This window comes from Oratosquilla oratoria, chromosome 39 (assembly GCF_046742065.1).
Source record: "Oratosquilla oratoria isolate Oo_2021 chromosome 39, ASM4674206v1, whole genome shotgun sequence".
Taxonomy (NCBI): Eukaryota; Metazoa; Arthropoda; class Malacostraca; order Stomatopoda; family Squillidae; genus Oratosquilla; species Oratosquilla oratoria.
In genome coordinates this window covers 15,512,480-15,540,182 of record NC_134815.1, presented here as the reverse complement: position 1 = coordinate 15,540,182, position 27,703 = coordinate 15,512,480, and the positions used below count along the sequence as shown (strand labels likewise).

General features: G+C 40.0%; 1 protein-coding gene across 1 annotated transcript in view; it reads left to right on the top strand.

Annotated features, from left to right (window-relative positions):
• Cdc45 (cell division cycle protein 45) overlaps positions 1-27,703 on the top strand; it is a 92,340-nt gene that overhangs the window by 44,626 nt on the left and 20,011 nt on the right. The window contains exon 9 of the mRNA XM_076176565.1: positions 8,308-8,446. Within this exon, the coding sequence (XP_076032680.1) occupies positions 8,308-8,446 (139 nt within the window). The remainder of the gene's footprint in view (positions 1-8,307; positions 8,447-27,703) is intronic.

Sequence of the window (27,703 nt, the reverse complement as noted above, 5' to 3'; positions counted from 1 at the left end):
AAGACAAATATGTAAGAAAGCTTTAGCAAAGGTTAAGGATGTGTTTTGGGCCTTTATGGATTTGGTAAAGGCTTATGACAGGGTACACAGGAAGGCATTGTGGGAGATTTTGTAGATACAGGTAAACGTCGACTTACGATGGCCGCGACTTACGATTGTTCGACTTTACGATGACGACGACGACGACGACGATATGATAATTTAACCCCTTCCATACGGTGCCGCACACGTAGGCGTCATGAGGAGCAAGTGGATTCGCGACGCTGCCATATCGGCGTCTTGATTATATTTATTGTAGTCGCCCCTGTGTTTTTACATTCTCTCAAATGTGCTCTAAATCCCATTCTCTGTGGTTTTCAAAATTCGCGGGTGAAAGAGAGAACGATCGATATAAGCGGTGACTATATTTTATGATGCGAGTATTATTACGTCACGTCGTACGGCTGGCATTGGCTGCTGCCCGCGAGATTTAAGTTCCGTACTGAAAATACATATTATAGTGTTTGAATATGGTAAAAAGGATAAAAATAATTAAATAAACTACTGTACATGTTTAATAGGCTATATTCAGTATCTCTGGTGGTTAATATACAGGTAGGCTAGGTACAGTGACCACGGAACAGAGTGGGGATCGACTTACGATGTGATCGTCTTACGATGGCTCTATCGAAACCTAATGCCATCGTAAGTCGACGTTTACCTGTATATGGAATCTGAGGAAAGCTGTTAAGGGCAGTCAAGAGTTTTTTTTATAAAAGTAGAGCCTGTGTTAGAAATAGAAATGAAGAGAGTGAGTGGTTTGAGGTGCCCTAGTTCTAAAGTATGGTCCAGGAAACCTGGTGGATTATAAAGAAATCCTGTCGTATTAGTTTGGGATCAATTTTGGTCTCAAAGAACTGAGTTTGTTAGGGTAAAGTTGAAGAACTAAAGGCGCATCTAGCAGTTATTCCAGGAGGTGTAACCAGTTAGGTGAACCCTTTAGATGTTTTAATCAATGAACCATTGAAAGGATTCATAAGGGAGGATTGGAGCAAATGGATGCAGTCTTCAGATTTTGAAGTAACATAGGAAAAAGGAAGAGGCCCACTATTACACAAGTGTGTAAAAGGGTAAAAAGTTCGTGGAATGCTGTAAAACAAGGGTAGTTGTGAAATTGTATAAAAAAAATGTGACATAGTGAATGCCCTTGATAAAGGAAGAGGCCCACTATTACACAAGTGTGTAAAAGGGTAAAAAGTTCATACATACATATACCAAGGCTTTTTCCCCCTTACAAGGGAAGTAGCCAAAAAGAAAAAGGCATAAAATCATTCCCACCCATTCCATCCCTGAATACAATCCACACCCCTCCACCATCCCTCTTATCTTAGCACCTCCCAGATGACGGGTCATCCCTGCACCTTGTCCACTGCCCTGGGTCAGGAGCAGTGTCGCAAGACACATCACATCCACAGCAAGGCCGCTTCATTAAATCGGCAACCCCCCCTCTCCGTCTCGCCATGCATAAAAGGAGTAGACGGGGAGAAATCCCTTCGGGCTGCGTCAAATTTTGCTCACACATACTACCTCACCCCCCATGTAGAGAGCAATCCTGGGCCCACCACAAAATACACATGCCCAACATGCTCTAAACCCATTACTTCGAGCAGACAGACAAAGGGCTCAGTTCAGTGCAATATGTGCAAAAACTGGGCCCACCTCACTTGTACAACACTTGCTGACACAAACCAGTACACAAACACTTGGACATGTTCTACCTGCCCTCCAGTAACCCCACTCCCACCTCCCCAACCACAGCCAACACCCTTACCCACTCCCAATTTCCCTTTGCCCTTACCCCCGATGAGTACTCCCCTTCCTTTGTCCCCGATCTCTCCTTTCCCCCCCTCTGACCCAGATCCTACACCTTCCCCACTACCACCCCAACCTCAACCCCAAACGGCAACATACAACACATACAAAACACACAACATCAACATATTACAACACAACATTGATGGTATTAACACTAAAAAACATGAACTTGAACACTTTCTTAAACAACACAACATACACATTGCGATTTTACAAGAAACAAAACTAAGACACTCACACAAAACACCATCATTTCATAATTACACCACCATCAGACAAGACCGGACTGACAGCAATGGCGGTGGACTCATCACCCTGATCCACCACTCCATCTGTTTTGTGGACACAAGTGCCACAACCAAAATTCTCCTCCCTACCACAGATAACACAACAGAAACCCAATCCATTCGAATCCGCACAGGCAACAATTCAACACTGTCAATAGTTAACATGTACATTCCCCCCCAATCATCCCCCACAGTTCCAAACACCTTCAGACCTCAACTTAGCCAACTAACCTCAATCCCCAACCTGATCATGGGTGGTGACTTCAACGCCAAGTCGTCTGCCTGGTATGTCGACAACCCTGACACAGACAGAGGGCTTGATATACAGACTCAATTCGACTCATTGACTATCATGAACAACACACATAATCATACACATATCCCATACCAAGCCCTCTACACTCCCTCCTCTCCTGATATCACCTTTTGCTCCCCCTGCCTAACCCCAACAACATCATGGAGAGTGGTCGGAGCCCTTGGCTCTGACCACCTTCCAATCATCATCACCACCAAAACCACAAGATGCACCCCAGCTGGCCACAGACACACTTACACCAATTACAAGAGAGCTAACTGGGAAGCTTTTACTGAAGAGACAGAACAACATTTTGAAACACTTAACAGTACACCAATCACAAACATAAACAATGCTGTGCACGCTTTTAATACAATCATACAAAATGCAGACAAGAGATACATCCCTAGAGGCAACAGAAAATCACACAACCCCAACTTCACACCAGAAATCCAAGGCCTCATCAGACAACGTGACACACTTAAACACGATACCCCCACACCTATCCCTCAAAACATAGCAGACCAAATACAAACACTAAACACTGTGATTGCCAATAAAATACATGAACAAAAAACACAAAATTGGCAAAATTTTATCAATACACTTGATCACAAAACAAACACCAGCAAATTGTACAAAACACTCAACAGCATCACACTATCCAACACTAACACTACACGCTCTCACACAGCAATAATCACAACAACAGATAATCTACCCTCAAACAGACAACAAGCAAACGCACTCATACGTCATTTTGCACAGACGAGCCATCTTACATCTCACCCTGACGACCGACGCACCATTCGACGTAAGAAAGACTTCCCCACAGACTCAGACTATACACCCTTCATAGACAGTCAGACAAAACTCATAATGCATAATCTCAAGCACTCATCTGCCTGTGGCCCTGATAACATAAGCAACATCCACCTAAAACACATTGGACCACAAGGTATACACGCACTCACAAACATTGCAAACTACAGCTATTCACACAACACTATACCCGACATCTGGAAGCATGGTAAAATAATCACCATTCCAAAACCGAACAAAGACCCAACAATCCCAACATCGCACCGCCCAATCACACTTCTCTGCACCCCCTCTAAAGTCATTGAACGCCTAATACTTAAACTTGTCACACCATATATTCCCCTTGCTGACTCACAACACGGTTTTAGGCCACTACACTCCACAAACACTCTTCTGACAAACCTCACACAAAGAATTTTAGATGGCATCAATTCAGATAGGCCCCACCACAGAACACTTCTTATAACATTGGACATTAGTAAAGCTTTTGATGCTATCCCCCGCCACAACCTAACAAATAAAATATATAACACAGACATGCACAATAACACCAAAATATGGCTGGCCAATTATCTGGCAGGCAGGAATGCTCATGTGTCATATAATGGCCAATCATCGCACATCAGAAACATTAAGAACGGAGTACCACAGGGCTCAGTTCTATCCCCCTCATTATTTAATCTATACATGCATGACTTACCCACACCAAACACCTCAGAAATACAAATCTCTTCCTACGCAGATGACATAACAATCACATGCACACATCGTAACACAGACAAAGCTGCAGAAATAATCCAGCCTTACCTTGACACACTCAACACATGGTTCATCACAAACAGACTCAAAATAGCTCCAACCAAATCTACAGCAACACTTCTCACCAACTGGACAAAAGAACACAAATACATACCTCATCTCTACATCAACAACACTCTAATACCACACACAAACACACCGAAAATTCTTGGTGTAACATACGATACATCCATGTCTTTCAAACAACACCTCACAAACATAAAAAACAAATGCACACCTAGACTTAACGCACTTAAGTCAATCACTGGAACAACATTTGGACAAAACAAAGAAACTAATATAACAATATACAAACAATGCATACGCTCAGTGATGAATTATGCAAGTCCTGCATGGGCTCCTAATCTCAGTGAGACACACCACAACACCCTTCAAATCATACAAAACAAAGCCCTAAAAACAATTACAGGCTGCACAAATACAACACCTACAGACCATTTACACCATGAAACAAAAGTCCTCAAAGTCAAGGACCACCTCGACATGAGAGGCACACAAACACTTGCTGCAGCCACCACAAACACATCACACCCGCTACACTACATAGCAGAACACCCACACACACCAAGAAACATTAAAACATTAAAACTACACCCAAAGACCTTTATTACGCACAGATACTCTCTTCTCTTCCTCCACAACCACCAAATACCAGCCTCCGGAAACATATTCATAATCATATCACTCACCGCTCCATTAACACACTGAAAGACAACACACTGCTGCATGCCAGACCCCCTGATATCCACCCTTCTGAATCCTCTCTCCCACGAAAGGACAGAGTCCACTTGGCCAGACTGCGATGCGGTCACCACCCAGCACTTCTAAGCTACCAGAAGAGGCTGGACGACCGTGTTGTGAACAGCTGCCCAGGATGTAACACTTCACCCCAAACCATACAACACATAATGGAAGACTGCATTATACACAATCATGCACGCAAACAACACAACATACACTCTATAAAGGATTTGTGGGAAAACCCAGTTTCGGCTGTGGCCTTCCTTGGGGAGACGGGACTGCTCGGACAGACAGTCTAGGGAACGACAGCAACAACAACAACAACAACAACCTCACCCCCCGCCCATTCCACCTCATGCATCACAACATCATCCATATACAACCATTCTCCATTCACCCCTGTCTTCTGTCCTCTCCCGTCCCTGTCTGGGGTATTGGCTGCTTGTTATTGTGGCAAAGTAGCATGCAGTTGATACTTTAGGGTCTATATGGGGTGCCCCTAAGGACCAGAGCCACACATCATTTTGTCTATGATAGAGGAAAACTATGTTCATATAGAAATTATGACACTTTTATACTACGACTGTCCCTCCATTATGCTGTTCCCCAACCCCTTGCTGCTGTCCTGTACCATTTCTCTGAGTATTCATTTTCTGTGGTGGGGGAAAAGAATACTGCCACCAAGTATTTGCACTTGGATCGTAAGAGGCGAGAAGAAAGGGACGGGGATTGGGACTAGGAATCCTTCTCCTTGTAGCCCCACAGAGGACATTCCTAAATGAAAAGTAAAAAGAAAAAGTTCATGGAATGCTGTAAAACAAGGGTAGTTGTGAAATTGTATAAAAAGAAAATGTGACATAGTGACCTTGTGACCTTGATGGTACTGAGGATGATCCTTTGTTTGAAGAAGATATTGATGACCAAGACCCTATTGCAGAGAATTTCAGTGATGAAGAGAGTACTGGTTATGTAGATGCTAACTGAGAATGACTTTTCTGGCTTTGAGCATGAAAATTTACCTTTTAAAGGTGATTATTTTCTTTGTTTTGTGAATGATGAATAAATTTTTATGATAATTTTTCTATGATTTTTGTTGCTTGCTATATATGTGTGTATATATATATATACACACAGCACTGTACGGGGCAGAAACATTGAACATGAGAGAGGAAGAGAGAAGGAGTTTGAATGTGTTTGAGATGAAATGCCTGAGAAGTATGATGGGGTTACTAGGCTGGATAGAGTGAGAAATGAGGAGGAGAACAGGGGTGGAAAGGGAACTGGGAGATAGGGTTGATGAAAGAGTATTAGGATGGTTTGGACACATGGAAAGAATGAGTGAAGAAAGATTAGTAAAAGAAGTGTGGAAGGCAGAGGTGGAAGGAGTGAATATGAGGGAGCGTCCTAGGATGAGATGGATGAATGGGGTGAAAGGGTATTACAAAAGAGAGGAATGTCTGTTGAGGAAGGACGGGAGAGGACAGAAGATAGGGGTGAATGGAGAGGGGTTGCGTATAGATTATGCTGTGATGTATGAGGGGGAGTGGGTGGGGGATGGGGGGTGAGGAAGTACGTATGAGAAAAAATTTGACGCAGCCCAAATGGATTTCTTCCCGTCTTCTCCTTTTCTGCATGGGGGGGTCGCCGAATTTATGAAGCGGCCTTGCTGTGGATGTGTTGTGTCTTGCGACACTGCTTCTGACCCAGGGCAGTGTACAGGATGCAGGGATGACCCATCATCCAGGAGGTGTCAAGATAAGAGGGAGAGAGGATGGTGGAGGGGAGTGGAATATATAGGAAATGGAATGGGTGGGAGTGGTTTCTATGCCTTTTTCTTTTTGTCTACCCCCACCCCCATGTAGGGGGAAAAAGCCTTTGGTATATGTATGTATGCTATGTATGTTTATTGTTGTCATTCCCTAGACTGGCCAAGCAGCCCTCCCTACCTGAGGAACACTACAGCTGGAACAGGTTTTCCCACAAATCCCTTGTAAAGTGTATATTGTGTTTTTGGTGTGTTATTGTATACAATCCATAACATGTTGTATAGTATGGGGTGAAGTGTTACGTCCATGACAGTTGTTGTTGTGTTCCCTAGACTGTCTGTCCAAGCAGTCCCATGGCATTCCTTGGAATAGGTGCCACCTGCATAGTGCCGATGGCCAGGGATGTTTGCCGCTGTTTGGCCCCCAACTCTTGGGGTTGGGGGCTGGTCCCACAACGAAGATGCTGCGGCACCAGGACCTCCATGACAGTTATCTGTGATGCAGTCATCCTGCCTCTTCTGGTAGCTTAGAAGGGCTGGATAGTGGCTACACTGCAGTCTGGCCAGGTGGATTCTGTCCTTTCAGGGGAGAGAGAGGATTCATTTGGATAGATATCAGGGGGTCTGGCATGGAGCAATGTATTGTCTTTTAGTGTGTTGATGGAGCAGTGAATGATACAATTATGTATATGCTTCTAGAGGCTGGTGTCTGATGGTTGTGGAGGAAAACAAGAATATTGTTTTATGTCAGCAAGTGGGAGTGGTTTATGCCTTGTTTTTTGGGTACCTCCCTTATAAGGGGAAAAAAGCCTTTGGTATATGTATGTATGTAAGTGTTGCACAGGTGAGGTGGGCCCAGATTTTGTACGAGTTGCATAAAACTGAGCCCCTTGTCTGTTAGGTCGAGTTGATGGGTTTGGAGCATGTTGGACATGTGTAGTTTGTGATGGGGCCCAGGGTTGCTCTCAACATCTCCAGCTAATAGTAGAAGAAGGATGATTGGCAGAGAAGCACCTCATAGAGCAGGAAAAAATGTGAGGGTGCATTGTAAGAAGGGTTGTGGTACTCGCCCAGGTAACTGTAGCTGCTCCCAGGGATTGGTGCTACCTGTGTAAGAGCAGGTGGCAGGCGATTCTTGTGGCTGTTTGGCCCCCAACTCTTGGGGTTATGGGCTGTTTTGCCCCCAACTCTTGGGGTTATGGGGTAGTCACACAACGAAGATGCTGCCACATGAGGACCTGCTATGTATGGTAGCCTGTGTTGGTCACAGAAATACTAGTTTCTATGAAGATGATAATTAATATTTTTTTCTGTTGCTTGATGTGAAGAGGATACATATATTTAATGGAATATTTACTTTTTATGTACTCTAGCAATCTGTAGTAATTCACTCTTTATTTGTACTGTGATAATTGTTATCTACCAATTTTTACCACATTTGCTTTATTTGTATTTACCAGGATTCATTGAGACCAGTGCACTGATAATTATTTCTGCTGTGGCAAATGTAATATAGGTCATTCTATACTGCAGTATACAGTTTTGATATTGTATTTGCATTTACAGAATTGTACAGCTTCCCCTACAAAACTACTTTAGAATATCTTTCACTAAATGATGAAACATGCTTGATATTTTTTCCACAATATGTCCTTGTAAAATAAGGAACATCCTATGAGTGGGTGTATCTTGTACACCCATGATCACAGTACTTTTCTTTTCAGAAACAAATTAACAATGCTAGAGAAAGGACTTGAAAGAAGCAAACAACAACTTCAAGTTGTGTACAAACAAGTTCAGACTTTCTTAGACATGAATTTAGTGATATCAGCTGGGCCATTTTTGTATGCTACTGTGATGGAGGTGAGAATAGTATTATTATTATTAGTATCAAACTCTAGAGCAGGAATTCCACATCCAATTTATTGTTTTATGCACTGGAATATAATGGAAGCTGTCATATATTAGTTATTTTCTCACAGAATATTATGTGATAAGAGATACACAGTTCTTTGCTAGGGTTCTCACCCCCTCATCCATCTCATTATATCACAGAAGCACTACCAGGTGAATGCTAGTAAAAGAAGGGGGGGAAATATATAGTAATAATAAGTTTATTTGGCAATGAATGAAATACATCAAGTGCAGATAATGAAAAGAACACATACAGGGGTCCCTCAAATAACGCGGATTTGAATAACACGGATTCAATCATATGCAGATTTTATTTCAAAACCATCTCAAATGTAGAGAACTGTTTTAAAATTCGCGCCGAGTCGGGCACGCATACGCACACATGCGGCAACATTGCAAACAATTTTACCACCCTAACCTGTTGAAGTTGTTTCTTTCGTTTGGAACACAACTAATAAGTCTGATAATGACTGCGCTTGTCGTGTCTTAATTTCTCTTATGAGGTTCTTGTTACTGGCAGTGGTGGTTTGGGAGATAAAAAACAGACATATACACGCTTACACACGTGTAGACACGCACACGTAGACACGTGTTAGACAACCAGTGTATGTTGTGAATGCATGTGCGTGTACACACAAATACGAACACAGACACATACACGCGCATGCTTACTTGTACATGTTAACACAGACGCATACATGCACGCACACACACACACACACACACGCCACACACACATACATACGCCACATACACACACATATACATATGCCACACACACACACACAATGTGTATATGCCACATACACACACATGTATATACGCCACATACACATATGCATATACGCCACATACACATGTATATACGCACAAACACATACATACGCCACATACACATGTATATACGCACAAACACATACATACACCACATACACGCACGCACACACACACGCGTGCACACGCACGCACACACACACACACACACACACACGTACACATACACATACATATGGTTCTCGGTATTTAATATGGAAAGTCAGCATACGCGGATTTGGTCATACGCAGTAATTTCAGGAACCTAACCCCCGCGTTATTTGAGGGACTCCTGTAGTTCGAAATTACAATTGCCGAGGTTAACACACATATATATTGGTGAAGCGTGGCAGGAGATTCTCTCTGAGGCATATTCTGTTAAAATATGCTCCCTTTTCCTTTCTTTTCACTTCAACTGAGGATGCAGAAAGATCTGCGAAACGTCTTGATATCTATTTTGTTGTGCTTGTATTTTGTTTTTTGCTGTATTTCTTGTATTCTTTTCTTGTATTGTGTTTATTGTGTACTGTACTTTTGTGTTTGTTATAACTTTTGTGTTTCCTATGAATTTTGGAAATTTGATTTACTCCCTTTCCCCCTACCAAAAATCTACTTTTCGCAAGCTTGAGAGCTCACGGAAAAAACTAATTAATATTTCTTTTGCTGTCGTTTTTAACAGAATATATATATATATATATATATATATATATATTATGTATGTATATATATATATATATATATGTATATATACATATATATATATATATATATATATATATATATATATATATGTATATATATATATTAAGGGTATATATGGGCAGGAGGTCTTCTCTCAAACATGTTTCATTAAAAGTGATAGACAATTCAGCATGCTGAATTTTCTTAAGGATATTCTCCTTATTACGCAAGATAGACTTATTCTCTCTTGCAAGATGTGAGATCATTTGTCCGTAGGAGGTCATCTGGGCTGCCATATCGCGATTTCGAGTCACATTGACTCTTCTTCAGTGGCGTGGAAGTGGATCTTGTCTTCACAGTGGGAAAGATCAATAATGCTGCAAATACTTCCATTAAGTTTAACAAGCTATCCGGAGACTACAGTATGGGATACTGCTATGGCAACATAAAAACCCACAAACCAGGAAATAAGCTCAGACCTATTATCTCACAAATTCCAACTCCAACCTACGGCATCGCGAAACAATTGTGTACCATTTTAACTCCATATGTCCCTGCAACCTACAGCCTACATCCAGCTACCGACTTCTTGGACATCCTCAAAACAGACAATGCAATAGGAACCATAGCTTCTCTTGACGTAGAATCGTTATTCACTTCAGTTCCAATTCAACGTACCATCAACTATATCATTGATCGTGTTTACCACAACACTAATACTCCAAAGCTTCCAATGCCCGAGTCCACACTCCATAGCCTTCTCCATTGCTGCACTACAGAAGCACCCTTCATTTGCCCCCGCAGTGTGAATCTCAACATACAACCATCAGACCTACAAGCACTACCAAGCATTAGAAGGAACACAGCCCCTAGTACCAGCCAATCTGAGACTAGGAGAAACAAGACAGATGACACAAGCACGCCTTAAATACCGGCCAGATCACCACAAGCCAATATATATATATATGTATCAGCCCCATATAGAAATTCCTGTAAAGTAAGAACCATGCTGGCACATTTGCATTCAGGACACCATCCAGGCCTAAGACAGTATAGGTAAACGTCGACTTACGATGGCCGCGACTTACGATTTTTCGACTTTACGATGACGACGATATGATATATTTAACCCCTTCCATACGGTGCCGCACACGTAGGCGTCATGAGGAGCAAGTGGATTCGCGACGCTGCCATATCGGCGTCTTGATTATATTTATTGTAGTCGCCCCTGTGTTTTTACATTCAATCAAATGTGCCCTGAATCCCATTCTCTGTGGTTTTCAAAATTCGCGGGTGAAAGAGAGAACGATCGATATAAGCGGTGACTATATTTTATGATGCGAGTATTATTACGTCACGTACGGCTGGCATTGGCTGCTGCCCGCGAGATTTAAGTTCCGTACTGAAAATACATATTATAGTGTTTGAATATGGTAAAAAGGATAAAAATGATTAAATAAACTACTGTACATGTTTAATAGGCTATATTCAGTATCTCTGGTGGTTAATATACAGGTAGGCTAGGTACAGTGACCACGGAACAGAGTGATACACAAATTGGGGATCGACTTACGATGAAATCGTCTTACGATGGCTCTATCGAAACCTAATGCCATCGTAAGTCGACGTTTACCTGTACCAATAAATCATAGACCTGGCTACAGAATTAAAGTGCTGTAGCTGCAACCACCCCATTGACAGTTGTCCAAAATGCAACACTTCAACCCATACTATGCAACACATTATGAAAGACTGCATTGTACACAAACATATGCCAATAACACAATATACACTAAAAAGGATTTGCGGGAAAACCCCATTCTAGTCGTGGAGTTCCTCAGGGAGACGGGACTGCTCAGCCATACAGTCTAGGGAATGACAATAACAACAACTAGCACCACCAGGTCCTGGAGCCGCAGTGTCTATGTCATGGGACCACCCCCCAACCCCAAGAAATGGGGGCCAAACGGTGGCAACCAGCCCTGGCCACCAGCTCTACGCAGGTGGCACCGATCCCCAAGAGGAACTACGACTGCCTTGGGGAGTACCACAATCCTTTTTCTCAACATGCAATGTTACGTTTTTTCTGCACCGAGGGGTGATTTTCCGGCAATCACCCCTCTTCTACTTTTAGCCGGAGATGTAGAGAGCAATCCTGGGCCCACCACAAAATACACATGCCCAACATGCTCTAAACCCATTACATCGAGCAGACAGACAAAGGGCTCAGTTCAGTGCAATATGTGCAAAAACTGGGCCCACCTCACTTGTACAACACTTGCTGACACAAACCAATATACAAACACTTGGACATGTTCTACCTGCCCTCCAGTAACCCCACTCCCACCTCCCCAACCACAGCCAGCACCCTTACCCACTCCCAATTTCCCTTTGCCCTTATCCCCAATCAGTACTCCCCTTCCTTTGTCCCCAATCTCTCCTTTCCCCCCCTCTAACCCAGATCCTATACCTTCCCCATTAACACCCCAACCTCAACCCCAAACAGCAACATACAACACATACAGAACACACAACATCAACATATTACAACACAACATTGATGGTATTAACACGAAATAACATGAACTCGAACACTTTCTTAAACAACACAACATACACATTGCAATTATACAAGAAACAGAACTAAGACACTCACACAAAACACCATAATTTCATAATTACACCACCATCAGACAAGACCGGACCGACGGTAATGGCGGTGGACTCATCACCCTGATCCACCACTCCATCTGTTTTGTGGACACAAGTGCCACAACCAAAATTCTCCTCCCTACCACAGATAACACTACAGAAATCCAATCCATTCGAATCCGCACAGGCAACAAATCAACACTGACAATAGTTAACATGTACATTCCCCCCCAATCGTCCCCCACAGTTCCAAACACCTTCAGACCTCAATTTAGCCAACTAGCCTCAATCCCCAACCTGATCATGGGTGGTGACTTCAACGCCAAGTCGTCTGCCTGGTATGTCGACAACCCTGACACAGACAGAGGGCTTGATATACAGACTCAGTTTGACTCATTGACTATCATGAACAACACACATAATCATACACATATCCAACACCAAGCCCTCTACACTCCTCTCCTGATATCACCTTTTGATCCCCCTGCCTAACCCCAACAACATCATGGAGAGTGGTCGGAACCCTTGGTTCTGACCACCTTCCAATTATCATCACCACCAAAACAAGATGCACCCCAGTTGGCCACAGACACACATACACCAATTACAAGAGAGCTAACTGGGAAGCTTTTACTGAAGAGACAGAACAACATTTTGAAACACTTAACAGTACACCAATCACAAACATACACAATGCTGTGCACACTTTTTATACAATCATACAAAACGCAAACAAGAGATACATCCCTAGAGGAAACAGAAAATCACACAACCCCAACTTCACACCAGAAATCCAAGGCCTCATCAGACAACGAGACACGCTTAAACACAATACCCCCACACCTATCCCTCAAAACAAAGCAGACCAAATACAAACACTAAACACTGTGATTGCCAATAAAATACACGAACAAAAAACACAAAATTGGCAAAACTTTATCAATACACTTGATCACAAAACAAACACCAGCAAATTGTACAAAACACTCAACAGCATTACACTATCTAACAGTAACACAACACGCTCTCACGCAGCAATAATCACAACAACAGACAATCTACCCTCAAACAGACAACAAGCAAACACACTCATAAATCATTTTGCACAGACAAGCCATCTCACTTCTCACCCTGACGACTGATGCACTATTCGACGTAAGAAAGACTTTCCCACAGACTCAGACTATACACCCTTCATAGACAGACAAAACACATAATACATAATCTCAAGCACTCATCTGCCTGTGGCCCTGATAACATAAGTAACATCCACCTAAAACACATTGGACCACAAGATATACATGCACTCAAAAACATTGCAAACTACAGCTATTCACACAACACTATACCCGACATCTGGAAGCATGGTAAAATAATCACCATTCCAAAACCGAATAAAGACCCAACAATCCCAACATCGCACCGCCTAATCACACTTCTCTGCACCCCCTCTAAAGTCATTGAACACTCTTCTGATAAACCTCACACAAAGAATTTTAGATGGCATCAATTCAGATAGGCCCCACCACAGAACACTTCTTATAACATTAGACATTAGTAAAGCTTTTGATGCTATCCCCCGCCACAACCTAACAAATAAAATATATAACACAGACATGCACAATAACACCAAAAGATGGCTGGCCAATTATCTAGCAGGTAGGAATGCTTATGTGTCATATAATGGCCAATCATCGCACATCAGAAACATTAAGAATGGAGTACCACAGGGCTCTGTTCTATCCCCCACTCTCTTTAATCTATACATGCATGACTTACCCACACCAGACACCTCAGAAATACAAATCTCTTCCTATGCAGACGACATAACAATCACATGCACACATCGTAACACAGACAAAGCTGCAGAAATAATCCAGCCATACCTTGATACACTCAACACATGGTTCATCACAAACAGACTCAAAATAGCTCCAACCAAATCTACAGCAACACTTCTCACCAACTGGACAAAAGAACACAAATACATACCTCATCTCTACATCAACAACACTCTAATACCACACACAAACACACCGAAAATTCTTGGTGCAACATACGATACATCCATGTCTTTCAAACAACACATCACAAACATAAAAAACAAATACACACCTAGACTTAACGCACTTAAGTCAATCACTGGAACAAAATTTGGACAAAACAAAGAAACTAATACAACAATATACAAACAATGCATACGCTCAGTGATGAATTGTGCGAGTCCTGCATGGGCTCCTAATCTCAGTGAGACACACCACAACACTCTTCAAATCATACAAAACAAAGCCCTAAAAACTATTACAGGCTGCACAAATACACCTACAGACCATTTACACCATGAAACAAAAGTCCTCAAAGTCAAAGACCACCTCGACATGAGAGGCATACAAACACTTGCCGCAGCCACCACAAACACATCACACCCGCTACACTACATATCAGAACACCCACACACACCAAGAAACATTAAAACAACACCCAAAGACCTGTATTACACACAGATACTCTCTTCTCTTCCTCCACAACCACCAAATACCAGCCTCCGGAAACATATAATCATATCACTCACCGCTCCATTAACACACTGAAAGACAACACACTGCTGCATGCCAGACCCCCTGAATCCTCTCCCACGAAAGGACAGAGTCCACCTGGCCAGACTGCGGTGCAGCCACCACCCAGCACTTTTAAGCTACCAGAAGAGGCTGGATGACTGTATTGTGAACAGCTGCCCAGGATGTAACACTTCACCCCATACCATACAACACATAATGGAAGACTGCATTATACACAATCATGCATGCAAACAACACAACATACACTCTATAAAGGATTTGTGGGAAAACCCAGTTTTGGCTGTGGCATTCCTTGGGGAGACGGGACTGCTCAGACAGTCTAGGGAACGACAACAACAACTAGCACCACCACATTGAAGATGCTGAACACCTCATCTTACTCAGCCACATATCAACAGTCCCTAGGCAATGACACAATAATTCTTCTCTGAGTGATCTCTGGGCCTGTGCGGTGGCTGTTAGCAGTTACCATGGACCCATGAGTCTCCTATAAGAGAGACCTGGGGCAACATATTGATTGACTGATGTGAAACACTGCAGGAAATTGGGGGGAAAAAATTAATATTGGTGACTTTTCCTTTATGATAGAAAAAGATTCCAAGTATAGGAAAACTACTTTACTCAGAACTTCTCTGCACTAATTGTTCTGACTTAATAGAGAACCTTTTGTTTGTGCATATATATATATATACCACTATGATCAATAAGTAATGAGAAAATGTCAGGAGACACTATTATTTTCATTAGCTTACAAAACTGTCTCCTTCAAAATAATTGCCTCTTGCATCTACACACTTCTGCATGCGTCTCCCAATCCTGGAAGACCTCAAAGTCCTTTTTCAGTAGTCCCTTCAGGTAACTTTACGATGCCTCTTTCAGCTCCTCTCTTGACTGGAATCTGGTTCCCCTGAGGCTGTCTTTCATGTGTGGGAACAGGAAGAAGTCGCAAGGGGCTAGGTCAGGGTTGTAGTGTGGGTGTTGTACCACTTTCATTCCCCAGTCAGCCATCCAGGTGGTCACCAGCGTTGACTTGTGGCATGGGGCATTGTCTTGGTGGAACCACCACTGACCACTCCTCCACTGCTGAGGCCTCTTCTTCCTCATCTTCTCCCTTAACCTTTTCATATTTTCATAACAGTAAGGTAATATTCCTTATTGACAGTTTGACCCTGAGGAACCCATTCAACTTGAATGAGCCCCTGGGAGTCAAAGAAAGGAATGACCATGGCCTTCTCTTGTGACCTGCTCATCTTTGCCTTTTTGGCTCTGGGGAAGGTCACGTGCTTCCACTGAGCACTCTGATGTTTGCTCTTGGGGTCGTAGGTGAACATCCAACTCTCGTCGCAAGTCACAACCTTATTCAGGAAACCTGGATCAACCTCTATCATTTCGAGAATGTCAGTGCAACATTCCACACGAAACTGCCTCTGGTCGTCGGAGAGGATCTTTGGCACGAACTTGGCACAGACTTTGTGGAGCTTTAGATCTTCGGTCAGAACTGTCTCCACTGTGCCAATACTAATACCAACAGCTTCAGATATCATCCTCACAGATATTCAATGGTCTTGCATCACTAACCTTTGCACTTCCTCAGTGTTTTCCTCCTTGTATTTACCTAGTTGTATTATATTAGAAGGGAGCTATGCTGTCTTTGTATCTCTCATCATCAAGTTTTTTCTTAAAATCTTGAATAGTGTTTGCACACACTGTTTCTTTATCTAATTTGTTCCAAGTATTTATCACTGTGTGGGAAGCTGTTCTTTTTTAGATCTTTTCTGTAATTATACTTTTTTAGTTTCTTTTCGTGTCCTCATTTTTCCAGTATCCCATTTCAATAAGTCATTCTTATCTGAGATTTCCATTCCTTTCATTATTCTATAGATAGTAAGTCTCCTCTTTCCCTTCTTTGTTCCAGAATCAGTAATTCTAATTTGGACAGTCTTTGCTCATATGTCATTTCAGAAAGAGTTGGTGCTAGTTTTATGGTTGCTCTTTGTATTCTTTCTAATTTCTTTATATTCTTTTTGGTACTGGGTGTCCATAGTGTTGCTGCATACTCAAGTTTTTGTCTTATTAGTGTAGTTAGAATTTTTTATCATTTCCTCGTCCAAATAAGCAAATGCCACTTTTATTAACCTCAATAACTTGTAGGTTTCTCTGACTATTTTATTAATATGCTTATCCGGTGTCATGTCCTTGCTGATTATCACTCCAAGATCTTTCTCCGAGTTTACTTTTTTAACCTCTTCTTCACCATTTTGTAATCTTTCGATATTCTGTTTTTACTTTTTCCAATTCCATTATACTACATTTCTTGATATTGAACTTTATTTCCCACTTTTGAGTCCATTTCCAGATCTTGTCCAAGTCTTGTTGTAATGAGTTGCAGTCTTCCTCCGTTTTTACTTTCTTTAGTATTTTTGCATCATCTGCAAAGAAATTCATGTAACACTCTACTCCTTCATCCATGTCATTTATGTATATGGCAAACATGATTGGGGCCAGTACTGATCCCTGCAGGACACCACTTATCACTTCTTCCCAGTTTGAGAATTTGTCTCTAATTACTACTCTCATTTTCCTCTCAGTCAGGAGGTCTTTCATCCATTCCAATAATTTTCCTCTGATGCCACCTATAGACTCTATCATCCTTATTAGTTTTTTGTGTGGTACCTTATCAAATGCCTTTTGTAGGTCCAGAAAGGCACAGTCTGCCCACCCATCTCTCTCTTGTATTATGTCTATTAATCTTGAGTAGAAGCAGATCAAGTTTGTTGTACATGATCTTCCTTGTCTGAATCCAAATTTATTTGGATTCAGTATAGTTTTTTCTTCCAAATGCTTAACCCATCTATTTTTGATGACTTTTTCACAAATTTTTGCTACTGTGCTTGTTAGGGAGACCAGTCTGTAGTTTGATGGGTCTTCTTTGTTTCCTCCCTTATAAATTGGTACAATGTTTGCCTTTTTCCAGTCCTGTGGCACTTTTCCTTCTTTAAGTGAGATTTTAATTATATTGTATATTTTGTCTGTTAATTCTTCCATGCACTCTTTCAGTATCCAATTTGCAATTCCGTCCGGACCATGTGATTTTCTGACATCAAGGGTTTTAATTTGGTCTCTGATTTCCTTCTATGTTACGATTATTTCTTTCATTGAGGGGGATATCTCTCTCTATTTCCTCACAGTTAGGTGAGTTTTCTTTTGTGAATACTGATTTGAAATGGTTGCTCATGATTTCAGCCATTTCCAGTTCTTCTGTATATTCATTTTTACCTTGGCGCAGTTTTTCTAATTCTTGTTTGTTCTTCAGTTTGCCATTTACATACCTGTAAAATAGTTTGGGTTCTTCCTGGCATTTTTCTATTATTATTATTTTTTTTTTTTTTTTTTTTTTTTTTTTTTTTTTCATAGTTTCTCTTTTCATCTCTGCATATTTTTTTACATACTTATTTATTAGTTTGATGTACATTTGCCATTTGCTTGTTTTCTTGTCTCTTTTTCCATTTCTTACAAGCTTTGTCTCTACTATCCTTAGCTTCACTACACCTTTTGTTAGCTTGTTATGTATGTTCTTTCCATTTTTTGTTGTGGTATGTATTTATTTACTCCATTATAAATATCTTTTAGTGTATTCCATTTCTCTTCCATCCCTGTTTCTTCAATTAGAATTTTTCCCAGTTCGCATTGCGAAAGAATATTTTGAGTTTCTCAATTTTGTTGTTGTTGTACATTAGTCTTCCTATTCTATGTTTATCATTTTTGCTTTGATCCATTTGCTCTTTAGCTCCAATTCTATTAGTACATGGTCGCTCTTTCCTATCGGAGTTTTGTAATAAATTTTATCGACAATCTCAGGCTCTGTCGTAAGTATTAAGTCCAGCTTTAACCTCTTCAGTACGGGCAGCATTAGCTGCCAGACGTACAATGTGTCGTAATAATACTCGCATCATAAAATATAGTCACCGCTTATATTGATCGTTCTCTCTTTCACCCATGAATTTTGATAACCATAGAAAATGTGATGAAGACAGTTTAGAGAGTATGTCATTACGCAGGGGCAACTACAATAAATATAATCAAGACGCCGATATGGCAGCCTCGCGTATCCACTTGCTCCTCATGCCGCCTACGTAGGCAGCACCGTATGGAAGGGGTTAGAGGTTCTTCACTTCCTCTATATCTAGTATTTTCCGTAATCCACTGGGTCATTATGTATTTGATGGTCATGTCGAGCAGGATGTTACCCCAGAGTTCCTCTCCCCCCTTCACTGTCATTTTTTCCCAACATATTTCTTTTGAATTAAAGTCACCCATAATTACTGTATTTCCTCTGTCTTTCAGTATATTAGTTAATTCATATTTTGTATCTTATTTTGGAATGATCACTTTCTGTCCAGGATTGTGTTTTGGGGGGCACATACACCACTACAAATTTTCTGCTCTTCATATGCTTGCTTTCAACTTGTATCATAATTGATTCTCCATTATTTTTCCTTTAGTTATTTTTGTTACATTTAAATCTTTATTAGTAAAAATTAAAACTCCGCCACCCGGTTTATCCTTCCTATTATTTGTCCAGCAGTTGTATAAACCTTGTTCCACAGTGTTGGGTGGTAGAGTATACTTTAATTTAGTTTCTATTATTCTCAATATGTCTGGTTTTTCTAAGGCCAGGTAATCATTTAATTCATTCATTCCTGAAGTTATTCCATCTATATTAGTGTAAGCTATTTTTAATTTCCTCTCTCCTCATCTTTTTCTGTCTTCTTTGTTTCCATTTTCCTTATATACCATTTTCTCAGCCTCAGGTCTACCACTCTCCAAAAAAAAAATAGTTTATTCAGTTTCAGTTCTTTTTTCATTTTTTCGTTCACTTCGTTTCTAAGTTCTTTTTCTTTCACTTTTTCTTCCTCATTTAATTTGTTATCCATATATTTTTGTAATGTTCACTATTTGCTAATTTTGTTGTTCTGGATAGTATTTCTTCTACAATTGTTTGAGATCTAAGCTTTACTTTCAGTGGCCTGTATTGTTTTTCTTTAGAGTATCTACCCACCCTATGGGTTTCGGTGCTCCAGATCTGGGTTCATCCTCAACCTGTTCATTTCCTTCAGAAAATCTGTTAAACCACCGATAGGAACTTGCTTGGCTCATCTGTTCCTCCCCATAGGCCTCCTGTAACCACTTCATGCCGGGCCAAAATCTCGCAGGCAGCATTAGCTGCCAGACGTACGATGTTGCTTCATAATACTCTCATTATAACAAATAAAGTCACCGCTGTATCGATCTTTCTCTCTTTCACCCATAGAAAATATGATGAAGCCAGTTTACAGAGTATGGGGGTCACGCAGGTACATACATACATATACCAAGGCTTTTTCCCCCTTACAAGGGAGGTAGCCAAAAAGGAAAAGGCATAAAATCATTCCCACCCATTCCATCCCTGAATACACTCCACACCCCTCCACCCTCCCTCTTATCTGAGCACCTCCTGGATGACGGGTCATCCCTGCACCCTGTCCACTGCCCTGGGTCAGAAGCAGTGTCGCAAGACACAGCACATCCACAGCAAGGCTGCTTCATTAAATTGGCAACCCCCCCCTCTCCGTCCCCCCATGCATAAAAGGAGAAGACGAGGAGAAATCCCTTCGGGCTGCGTCAACTTTTGCTCACACATACTACCTCACCGCCCATTCCACCTCATGCATCACAACATCATCCATATACAACCATTCTCCATTCACCCCTGTCTTCTGTCCTCCCGTCCTTCCTCAACAGACATTCCCCTCTTCCCCAATAAATATAATCAAGACGCCGATATGGCAGCCTCGCGTACCCACTTGCCTCATGACGCCTACGTAGGCGTCACCATATGGAAGAGGTTAACATTCCATAAGCTTCTTGTTTTGGTTTTCTTAAGTTTAACACAAAATTTGATGGCATAATGTTGCTCCATGTTTCCCTGCATCTTGACAAGTGTTCACAGATTGGCAAACCGAATCAGACTGGTTCTACCATGTTCACCACTGCACTCAGACCTACAAATATAGAAAGTTGCCAGTTAGTCATTTTATAGAATATATGTATGTGTACTTCACCATGAAGTAGTATTTTGATAAAATCATATTTAATATCTCGCCTGACATTTTTCCATTACTTATTGAACATACCTTATATATATACATATATATATATATATATATATATATATATATATATATATATATACATATATATAAGAATGAAGGAGACTGCAAGAGACCATAAGTCCTACACTAGGCTGCTCCATATCCATCACCACCTGTCATCCCCATCCATAAAGTTGTCAAATTGTTTATTAAAACAACTTATAGTTTCAGCGCTTACTACATGGTTACTAAGTTTATTCCATTTGTTGACCACCCTATTAGTAAACCAATTCTTGCCTATTTCCTTTTTAAATCTAAATTTGTCCAGTTTATAACCATTACTGCGAGTCCTACCCTGTTGTTTTAATATGATGACCTTGTTTGCATCACCCTTATTAAAGCCTTTGATCCACTTGAACACGTCTGTTAGATCACCCAGCACTCTGCGTCTTTCCAGAGAGTGTAAGTTAAGGTGCCTAAGCCTCTCTTCGTAAGGTCAATTTCTGAATCCATGTATCATTTTGGTCATTCTTTTCTGTACTGATTCTAGTGAATTGATGTCCATCCTGTAGGACGGAGACCAAAACTGTACCGCATAGTCAAGGATGGGTCTAACTATCACTAGATAGAGTTTAACCCCTTCCATACGGTGCCGCACACGTAGGCGTCATGAGGAGCAAGTGGATTCGCGACGCTGCCATATCGGCGTCTTGATTATATTTATTGTAGTCGCCCCTGTGTTTTTACATTCTCCCAAATGCGCCCTGAATCCCATTCTCTGTGGTTTTCAAAATTCGTGGGTGAAAGAGAGAACGATCGATATAAGCGGCGACTATATTTTATGATGCGAATATTATTTCGTTACATCATACGGCTGGCATTGGCTGCTGCCCGCGAGATTTAAGTCCCGTACTGAAGTGGTTAACCTCTTCACTCCGGGGCACATCGCATGTCTGGCAGCATTAGCTGCCTGATGTGCGATGTTGCGTCATAATAATCGCATTATAAAAAATAAAGTCAGTGCTCAATCGTTCGTTCTCTTTCACCCGTGTATTTTGATAACCATAGAAAATTGATGAAGCCAGTTTAGAGAGAATGGAAATTATGTAGGTACGACTACAATAAATATAATCAAGATGCCGACGTCGGCATCATCGAGTACCCACTTGCTCCTCATGCCGCCTACGTAGGCGTCACCTTATGGAAGTGGTTAATAATTACCTCTGCACTTTTATTCGTTACTGTCCTAGCAATGAAACCTAATGCTCTGTTAGCTTATTCCTGGTGCTAATGCACTGTTTCCTGGTTTTAAGGTCCGGACTCACTAGAACTCCCAAGTCTCTCACATTCAGTTTTCTCTAAAAGCGTGTTATCTAAGCTGTATCTATTTTCGGGGTTGTGTAGCCCTACATTTAACACGCTACATTTAGAGATATTGAAGTTCATTTGCCATTTCACCAACCATGTGAACAATTTGTTAAGATCATCCTGCAGAATCTCTGCATCATCTCCTGGCCTAATTAGGTATCCTATTTTAGGGTCGTCTTCAAACTTACTAACATCGCTATTTATCCCGTCTGAGTCGTTTATGTACATATTGAACAACAAGGGACCCAAAACTGAGCCCTGGAGGACCCCGCTAGTAACATTGCCCCACCTAGATTTTACTCCATTTATGGTGACCCGCTGTTTTCTGTTACTAATCCAAGCTCTAATCCATTCTAACACTTTTCCTCTTATGCCATTGGCTTTCATTTTATTTAGTAGTCTCTGGTGTGGCACCTTGTCGAATGCTTTGCTAAAATCAAGGTAAATAACATCATAATTATCATTGTTATCTGACGCCTTATATACTTTAGTGTAAAAGGATAGAAGATTAGTCACACATGACTTACCCTTGGAGAAACCATGCTGTGAATCACAAATTAAATTATGTCTTTCGATGTGTTCTCCGAGTCTATTTACTGTTCCTGATTCAAGCATTTTACCTATAACCAATGTCAAACTGATTGGCTTGTAGTTGCATATAGACAATCAATCTCCCTTCTTAAAAATCAGGAACAACGTTTGCTTGCCTCCAAGCAGTAGGCACAAAACCAGTGTCTACTGATTTATTAAATATTTCTGTTAACTGCTCGCAGATTTCAAATTTACACTCCTTTAGCATTCTCGGAAAAATTTCGACTGGACCCAGGGATTTTGTAGCTTTAAGTCTTTCAATCTGCTTGACTACTTCTACTTTACTAATGCTGATATTAGATAGACTACTTTCTTCATCCCCTCTGAAAATCAAATTGCAGTCAGGTACTTAATCTAACCTCTCATTAGTAAACACCAATAGAAAATAATTGTTAAACTCCTCACTCATTTTTTCCTCCAATTCTATCATGACATTTTCATAATTTTTAATTGGGCCTATTCTTTCTTTATTTTTTGTTCTATAGAGATGAAAGAAACCCTTTGGGTTGGATCTTGCTTGACTAGCAACCTTAATTTCATAATTATGTTTTGCTGTTCGTGTATTCTTTTTAACCAGATTTGCCATTTCGTTATATCTTGATCTAAGGTGTGTTTCCCCGTTTTTTTATTTATTTTTATGTAAAGTCCTCTTTTCATTCCAATCTCATGTTTCAATCTGTCCGTCATCCAATTGGGAGTATTACTATTTTTCCGTATTGACTTCAGGGGGATAAATGTATTTTGTGCATTAATAATTAAATCAGTTAGATTACTATACATTTCATCCAAATCACTGACCTGTCTGTTGAGCCCTCGCCCCCAAATGACCTGACCCAAGGTATGCATATTACCCTCCATGACCCGACCCCTGGCCATGACCTGACCCCCAGTCATGCACCGAGACTCGACAATGTCCAAAACGTCCGGATGACATTTCATAGTCAATTTTAAATAGGTTTTTATATTGTCAAAGTTTGCTCTCCTGAAGTCTAGTACTTGGACATTATTTGTACTTGTTAATTCTTCCCAAATAATATTAAATCTTATTTCTTGATGATCGCTAGATTCTAGACTATCTCCCACTTTTACGTTACTCATTAGGTGCTCATTATTATATATGTGTGTGTGTGTGTTTACCTAGTTGTATTTTACGGGAAGGGGAGCTATGCTCGTAGTGTCACGTCTTTATATCTCATTTTATCTAAACTATTTTTAAATTCATGTATTGTTTTTGCACACACTACTTTCTCATCTAACTTGTTCCAAATGTTTATTACTCTGTGAGGAAAGCTATTCTTTTTCAGATCTCTTCTATAGCTGTCTTTCTTGATTTTCTTTCCGTGTCCTCTTGTATTTCTTTCATCCCATTTTATTAGATCCTCTCTATCAATAATTTCTATACCTTTCATGGTTCTGTAAATAGTTATCAAATCTCCTCTCTCTTCTTTGCTCTAGTGTCTGTAGCTCAAGTTTTTCTAGTCTCTTCATATGATAGTTTTGAGAGTGTTGGTGCCAATTTTGTAATTGCTCTTTGTATTCTTTTAAGTTTTGTTATACATTTTTGTATTTGGTGACCACATCGTTGCTGCATATTCCAATCTTGGTCTTATCAAAGTGATTAATATTTTCTTCATCCAGGTATGTAAATGCCACTTTGATTGTTCTTATTAAATTATAAGTTTCTCCAAAAATCTTATTTATATGTTTCTCAGGTGACATATTATTCATAACAATGACTCCCAGGTCCTTCTCATTTTCTACTTTTTTTTTTATTCCTTCTCCCAATTTATATGATCCTTCTATTCTTTTTTGCTTTTTCCAAATTCCATTATACTACACTTTTTGGTATTGAACTCCATCTCCCACTTCCTACTCCATTCCCATACTTTATTGAGATCACTCTGTAGTGACTCACAATCTTCTTCCGTGTTCACTTTTTTTAACAGTTTTGTGTTATCTGCAAAGAAGCTCATGTAACTTTCAATTTCTTTATCCATATCATTAATATATATAGCAAACATTATTGGGGCCAAAACTGTTCCTTGTGGAACACCGCTTATTACTTCATCCCAGTTAGAGTGTTTGTCTCTTATCACTATTCTCATTTTTCTTTCTTGCAAAAAGTCTTCCATCCATTTAAGCAGTTTGCCCTGTATTCCTCCTTCAGTTTCTAATTTCTTAAGTAACTTCTTATGTGGTACTTTGTCAAAAGCTTTTTTTAGGTCTAGAAATGCACAATCAACCCATCCATCTCTTTCTTGTATTATATCTATTAGCCTTGAATAGGAACATATTAAATTGGTGACGCATGATCTTCCTTGTCTGAATCCAAACTGCCTTGGATTTAGTACATTGTTTTTTTTTTTCTAAATACTATACCCATCTACTTTTGATAATTCTTTCACCAATTTTTGCTATTGTACTTGTTAGAGAGACTGGTCTATAGTTTGTAGGGTCCTCTTTATTTCCTCCTTTGTATATAGGTACTATATTTGCTCTTTTCCAATCTTTTGGAACTTTTCCTTCTTTCAAGGAACTGTTTATTATGCTTTGTATTTTGTCTGCCAGTTTATTCCTGCATTCTTTTAGTATCCAGTTTGCTATTTCATCTGGTCCATGCGATTTTCTGACATCAAGATTACTCAAGTGTTTCATTATTTCATTCTTTGTTACTTCTCTTTCATGGGGGGACTTTCTCTTCCCATTCGATCTCTCCAGGTTGTATGTTCTCCCTTGTAAACACCAATTTAAAATGCTTGTTCATAGTTTCTGCCATTTCTATTTCCTCTGTATTCAATTCCTTGTCGTAATTTCTCTAATTCTTGTTTGTTTTTCAGTTTGTTGTTTACAAATCTGTAAAATAGTTTTGGTTGATCTTTACATTTTTCAATGACATCTTTTTCATATTTTCTTTTTTGGTCTCTGCACACTTGTACATATTCATTTCTATAACTAGTATATATTTTCCATTTTTCAGGTCTTTTGTATTTCTTCAATTTGGTCCAAGCTTTATCTCTTTTGTCTTTTAACTCCTTACAACTTTTGTTGTACCAGCACTTTACATATTCTTTTTCTTGCTTTTGTCTTGGGACATACTTTTCCACTCCTTTTTTTTTTTTTTTTATATAAATTTTTGTCAAAATATTCCATTTCTCTTTTACTGTTGTATCTTCTTTGTGTATTCTTTCCCAGTTTTCATTTTGAAAGAATTCTCTTATTTGATCAAAATTTGTTTTTTCATACATCAATCTTCCTTTTCTATATTGTTCATTTCTTTTCATGTATTTTTCATCATTTAGTTCTAGTTCTATCAATATGTGGTCACTTTTACTTATTGGTGCCTGGTATTCTATCTTTTCCACTTTCAGGTTCTGATGTGATTATTAGGTCTAGTCTCGATGGTTCTTCTTCATTTCTATACCTAGTGTTCTCTTGAATCCATTGTGTGATCAATAATCATCTCAAGTAGAACATTTCCCCATGAGCCGTCTCCACCCTTTACTGTCATCTCTTCCCAGCAGACTTCTTTGCATTTAAAGTTGCCCATCATAACTATTCTTCCTCCATCTTCCATTATCTTGTTTAGTGTTATTCTTGTGTCTTCTAACATACTTTTATGTTCACTCTCTTCCCACAAGGCTGTTTTTGGGGGCACGTAGGTTATTACAAAATTTCTGCTCTTCTTATCTCTATCTTCTACTTCTATCATAATCATCTCCACTCTATTCTTTCCATATGTGACACTCTTCACGTTTGTATCCTTTTTAGTCAGGAACATAACTCCACCCCCTTGTTTTATCTCTCTGTTTCTAATCCAATAATTATATGCATTGTGTCCTATGCTGTTGGGTGGTAGTGGACCTTTTAATTTTGTCTCTACAATTCCCATTATGTCCGGTTCTTTTTCCTTCAGATACTCGTTCAGTTCATTCAATCCTGTTATTAATCCATCTATATTTGTGTAGGACACACTTAACTTTCTGTTATTTCCATTGTATTTTCTGTTTCTTTTGTGTTTCTCTCTGTTATGGTCCATTTCCTTACTTTCATATTCACTACTCTCCAATAGAATTCTTCTTTTTCTGACTCCGTTCTGTTCTCGTTTTTTTTTTTTTTTTTTTTTTTTTTTTTTTCCCATTTTTTCTTCCTCTCCTCTGTATTCATTTCTCTTTTTATCCATACCTTTTTAAATTGTTCACTTGCTGATAGCTTCCCTGTTTTTGCTAAGATATTCTCTGCTGTTGTTTGTGACCTGAATTTAATCTTAATTGGTCTGGTCTTATCTGTACTATATTTTCCGAGTCTAAACATCTCTTCAATTTGTTTCATGATTTCAGGTTCATCTTCCTGAACTAATTCTAGTAAACTGTTTACTTTTTCCTCTTTAATTC